Source organism: Aplysia californica, unplaced genomic scaffold (genome assembly GCF_000002075.1).
Source record: "Aplysia californica isolate F4 #8 unplaced genomic scaffold, AplCal3.0 scaffold00764, whole genome shotgun sequence".
NCBI classification, from domain to species: domain Eukaryota; kingdom Metazoa; phylum Mollusca; class Gastropoda; order Aplysiida; family Aplysiidae; genus Aplysia; species Aplysia californica.
The window spans coordinates 165,592-171,489 of record NW_004798034.1 but is presented as its reverse complement, the minus strand read 5'-3'; the positions used below and the strand labels follow the sequence as shown (position 1 = coordinate 171,489).

The following is a 5,898-nucleotide window of genomic DNA, read 5'->3' as shown; positions in this document are numbered from 1 at the left end:
GGAGGGGGGAGGGGGAGGGAGGGAGAGAGAAAACAAATAGACAAACAAGCAGGAGAGGGGAATGGGTACACTACTGTTATAAAAAAATATATGTGTTCTTACACCACCATCGGAGCTTTAGATCCTGTAGGTCTCTGACCCGACTTTTCAGGGCCAGCCTGGGTTGAGAGGGATACAACATCCCAGACAAAAGACTGATACACCGAATACACAATCTCACCACTCGGACATCGATTTTAAGAATAGCAAGTTTCTAAATAGGGGATTTTAGTGTTTGGAATTAGAGGCCTTCCACTATAGCCTATCCCTCTACACCATAATATTACGTAAAAGAATTTCCTTTCCCTTATTTTCTGTGATAAAACCACGGTTATTTTATTCTTCATTTAAGGAGATGAAGTGTGCGACAATTTTACACCGAAACATCTATAAAGTGAGTGTAGCTGGGATAGAATAGAACAATCCTCCTGTGTGCTTCAGACATGCTGTCGCATTTAATTGAATAATGTATTTTTGCAACTTTGGAAACAAAAATTAACAATAGAAAAGCCTCTAAGAAAAAAAAATCCCCGTGATTTTTACCAGTCCCACTTGATTCCACTGTTAAATTTTCTCCAGTGCACCTATAAAAGACTCACTCACACGGAGCCCGCACTGATGCATACAGCCTTTATCGACTTGGTATTGTTATTTAATAAACGCCCCCCCCCCAGACACTAAGGCATGAGCAGTGAGTGGGTTTTGCTTGCTTGTGATCTACTTAGACGCCAGCGGCTATAATGGTAATACGCACATCGGGGAAAGTAGGTTTGGATAGTATTCTACTGTCACAGCAGCTGCTGATGCTACTGCTACTATTACTACTACTACCACTACTAGATCTATTACGATAAGATAAGGTAAGATAATACATGTAGTCTATTGTCCCAGAGGGAATGCGGCAACTACGACTTTGACAACGACGGAAAAGAACAAGAACAAGAAAACATTCTTATAATAAGTAACTACTCACCTCTGGACTTTTTATTTTCGCGCGAGTTTTCCTAATCCTTTTCTTCTTGGGTGTTCCCGTAGACGATGAGTCCTTGTGTGTCTGTGTCTGTCTCTGCTCTTGTCTGTCCTCCGGGCTCTGCTTGTCTGTCTCTGATTGCTGAGACATGACCGAGTCCACACAGAAATCGGAAATGGACTGGTCATCTGTGCTCACAGACATTGCCTCCATATCGGAAGAGAAGTGGTCGAAACGGTCCAAGCTCTGGTCGAAAGTTGGACTTTCGGGTTGGAAGTGAAGCAGCATTACGATCTCGGATCAGGGGGAGACTGATGGCCCGTGTATCTGTGTCACACACACACGCTCACCCACTGCCTGTCTCTGGCTACAATGTCCACTCGACCTTGAAGAAGGGATTTCCCCTCGACTCACGACTCGAGCACTAGACGGCGCGTGCCGACTGCAATTCAAAGATCCTTGAATGGAGAAAAAGTAGAGCGAGCCCAGTGATCTAATATCAGTATTTGGTCTTTTATTGAAGTAGCTTTTGTAGTTTCTGGTGCAGTTATTGAGCCAAGTCTTCTGTTATGCGATGATCAACTGTATGATTTGGTCGTCGATTGCGTTGAAAAGTGAAGTCCACAAAAAAAAGGAACGGTATACTGACAAAGTATACTGATCAATCTCTCGAAATCCCGAAAAGTGGATAGCTGCCTAGCACCGTGTTTGTTGAGTTGAAAGGTGTTTCCAGTAATGCGATCCACCTTTGTTTGTTGGGGCTAAGTAGTGAGTACACACAGAGGAAGCGCCAACACTTCTCGCCTGGCTGAGATAACGAAACGGTGGAGACGTCGCCCGAGCGACCGTCAGTGCGAAAGTTCCCAACAGTATTGGCTGGTAGTCAGAGAGACGGCGACACTTATTGTACCACAGGGCACGAGCTGGCGAGAGAGAGAGAGGGGGGAGGAGAGAGAGGGGGGAGAGGCGGATGAAGAGAGAGGGGAGGGAGGGAAGGAGGGAGAGAGGAAGCCGGGGAAAAAAAACTGGTGACAAGTAGGCTAGACGGACGGATGAACGGACGATGGGGGCGGCTGGCACCAGCACGCGACACCGAAGCGAGAGAGCTGCCACCTCTGCAATGACGACTACAACAACGACAACCGCTACCACCGTCACCACCACCAACACCAACACCACCACCACGACTTTTGCTACCTCTACCAAGCGGCGGCGTGCGACGAGAGGAGGAGGACGGAGGAGGGGAGGAGGATGATGATGACGTTTGGTTGGTTGGTTGGATGTGGATGGACAGACGAGAGGGTGGGAGAGAGGTTGGGTCTTTTCCGATAACGAGGCCGGGCTAGAGAGTAGAGGGAGGACGTGGAAACAGAGCCAGGTTTCTCTGTGGGACCGCGCCTCGCCTCCTTGTGTGTGTGTGTCGTCGGTCTTTGGGGTGGGCGGGGAGAGCGGCCGATGTTGGGGGGTGAGAGGTGGGAGGGGTCACAGCCGCGCTGATTGACGGGACATGAGGCAGGTGGGAGGAGGGAGAGATGGAGAGATGGTAGAAGAAGGGAGAGATGGAGAGATGGTAGAAGGAGGGAGAGATGGAGAGATGGTGGAAGGTGAGAGGGATAATGGAAGGAGGGAGAGATGGTGGAGGGAGAGATAGAGACATGGTAGAAGGAGGGAAGGAGAGATGGAGAGATAGTGAAAGAAGGGAGACGTTGTGGAAGGAAGGAGAGAAGAAGGAATCGTTGGAACTGAGGAATGGAGAGATCGAAACGAATGTGATGAAGGGAATGATGGAGAAAGACTAGATGAAAAGTTAAATGAAAGAACACTAAAAGACCAGCAACATTTTTTTAAAAAGGAAAAAAGAATTTGATATGGCAGCACTTAAAAAAGGTGGAAAAGAGGAGGTCTGTGCGGGTGTGTGTGTGGGGGGGGGGTGGAGGGGCGGTGTTAAAACAGGTTGAAGTGGATAAATCTGGTATGAAACAACAAAATTACTCCCCCCCCCCCCCCAAAAAAAAAAGAGAGATAATGTTCGCATGAGAACGTGTTGCATAAAACTGGAGTTAATGAAGTTTTATTGCTATAGCCTTAAAGTTGTCAAAACCGGTGGTGTCTGCTTGGAGATGGGTTTATCTGAGGTGATACTGCAATTATTGAAGCTTAAAGTGAAACCACATCAGATTAAGACAGGATGAAAGAAAACAAAATGAAATAACAAACAAAAAAGAAAACTCCTTGGGGAAAATTGGCTCAATTTTGTGTGTGTGTGTGGAAGATTTTTCTTTCGCCTGTGTTTTTCTTTCTTTCATCTGTATATGTTTTTGTGGGGGTTTTTGTGGGGGGTTTTGTGGGGGGTTTTTGTGGGGTTTTTGGGAGTTTTTGGTTTTGTTTTAATTTTATTGCTTTTGTCATTTGTCTTTTTTTCACCCAGCTGTTTTCTCGATGGAAACAAGGGTTTTCATTTTTACACGTCTTCCCCTTAGTTCCTGGTAATTAGAATCTCACCCGCTGTTCCTTGTTGGCTGTTGGCCTGCAGGTCATCACAGGTTGAACAGACACATGACTAATTCTGGTTTCTTATCGTCTATCTTTCTTCTTTTTTTTTTTTCAAACATGGACTGGCTTGAGTATAGTAGAATGTGCAACGGCAGCTCACGACCGTGAAAGGTTTGGAGTGTCATTACACGTCAACCTCCCAGTCAGAGATGAGACCTCCAGATATTCCAAGTATCTTCTGTTAAAACATTTGCTAATGTAAGGCAGTTTAGATAATCAAAAACTTAATGAGCTTTTCAAGGACTACTTCACATACAGAAGACATTTCCAAAAGGTTCGACCAGTGATATTTTCCTTTAACGAGTGAAAAAATATCTGGCCGATAGATGCAGGAGTAGACCAAAGACAACTTACAGAGAACGTGAACAGATGGACGACGGAGAAAGACCAGGGTAACATAAACGTTTTATTTCTTAAGAGCATCCAAGCTTATCGCTATTAATATTATCTGTTTCGGATCTGGCACTCCAAGATATGAATGCTAAATGGAAACGTGTCCAAATGTGCAATCGTGGTCAAAAGATGTCCTCAGAAAGTTCTCTCATGCGAAGATTTTATTCACATATCATAACATATTACAGTTGGCTAAAATTCCTGCTTGCAAGACTTATATCATTAAAAAACATGATATGAAATCATGGTTTGGGCATCTGCCAAGACTACCACCAGACAGTATAGCAGCGAGAGCATCATGATATAACAGAGATCAGATTAAAACAAAGGAGGGAGCAGGCCCAGGACAAGATAGATACGGGGATGGTGGGGGGGGGGGGCAAAAAGAAAAACCATTAGCCAAGAATAACATAGCAATGAAAGAGGCAATACAACAAACAAGATCAAGACGTTGCCTCTCAACACCGTTGTGTAACATTGGTCGGAAAAATAGAGCGTTAAGTAAAGATTGCGAAAACTTTCTTTAAGGCCATTTTAAACATTAAACATTAGCCTAATTCGTTATCAGCTTTGAAATAACGAAAAAAAACAACCAAATTGAACTCAAAGCGGCTGTAGGTCAAAGTACTTGTATCAAGTCCTGAGCTGTGATTTTACACTTTCTACGTAACTTACCTTTACGTACTAAAGCTCACAACTAACACCTTTCTCCAACAAAAAAAAAAAAGAACCTTGTCACTTTTCCAGAAATCTATACATTTATATTCAGAAACGGGTTCAGACCCAAGACGACGACACCTGGAGTCCAGAACCTCGCGAGCAGAGATAACGTTGCTTCTGAAACATGATCCAACACCAAGAACTGTCAACTGATAAGAGTAGAAATCAACAGCGCTAGTTTCATGAAATATTCACCTCGCCCAGTGGTTGTGAATTATAAATGTCAGTGGCATCTTCGATCTCTGTTCCGTTAATCGCCACAGGAGTACAATAGAACACAATACTATCAGTTCTCTTGTGTTTCCTTATACCCACTGCACCCTACCCTGCCAATTGAATGATAAATTTGATTGAATCAAAGCCAATCAGTCTGTCCTTTATGAACAGAACAAAAGTTACTATTCTGGCACAATGCGACTGATTCGACTCGCGACCGTAAAAAAATACCAACCAAAACCCTGGTGGGTTTTTTCTGTTTTTTTGGTTGGTATTTTTTTCACCCACAACAACAACAACAACAGCAACAACAACAACAGTTACAACCAAAATTGTTTTTCATTTTAAAGTCGAATTAGATAATTTGATGGAATTTGGTCGTCTCGCGCCATCAGAATTATAGCTTTTGCCCTGACCATGCAGGAAAATCTCTTTGACCCTGAATCAATCCACAGAATCGGATTGCCAGAGCCCACTTTGGATGTTTAGAGTTATCGCCGATCTCTTACATAATCTCCGCATTACGTTAGAATCGTTTTACGCTCCAATCGATACAATTTAGACAATTTAGAAGACTGGCTTCTTCTATCCTGCCAGCCAGACCCAACGTCCTCCTCATTCTTCATTTCTTTCCATAAAAAGTAAAGTTGTTCCTGCATCCGATCAGGACATTGGGGATTGCCTTGTTACTGAGACAACTTCCTGGGCCTTCGGCATATTGTGGTAGGGTAGCCAGTTCCTTTCCACGCCGCCTTTACTTCCCCAGCTTGAAGTCAATTCTTTTCATACTCCCCTAAAAAAAGCCCCAACCAAAACAAAACAACAAACAAACAGACAAACAAACAAACAAACAAACAAACAAACAACCCCCCCTCCCCAACCCATTCGCTATCACACCTTCGCTTATTCACACTTCATAGAACTTTTTTTGTTGTTGTAACTTGTAGCCTCTTTTTGCGTTACTGATCCGTTATTTTCGGGCTCGCAGAGGACACAATAACCACCCC

General features: G+C 43.9%; 1 protein-coding gene across 1 annotated transcript in view; it reads right to left on the bottom strand.

The window, feature by feature from the left end:
- Window positions 1-1,966, bottom strand: part of LOC106013288 (nuclear transcription factor Y subunit beta-like) — a 5,632-nt gene extending 3,666 nt beyond the window's left edge. Inside the window, exon 1 of the mRNA XM_013088566.2 lies at window positions 1,013-1,966. Coding sequence (XP_012944020.1) covers window positions 1,013-1,297 — 285 coding nt within the window. The 5' untranslated portion in view covers window positions 1,298-1,966. The remainder of the gene's footprint in view (window positions 1-1,012) is intronic.
- Window positions 1,967-5,898: the final 3,932 nt, after the last annotated feature.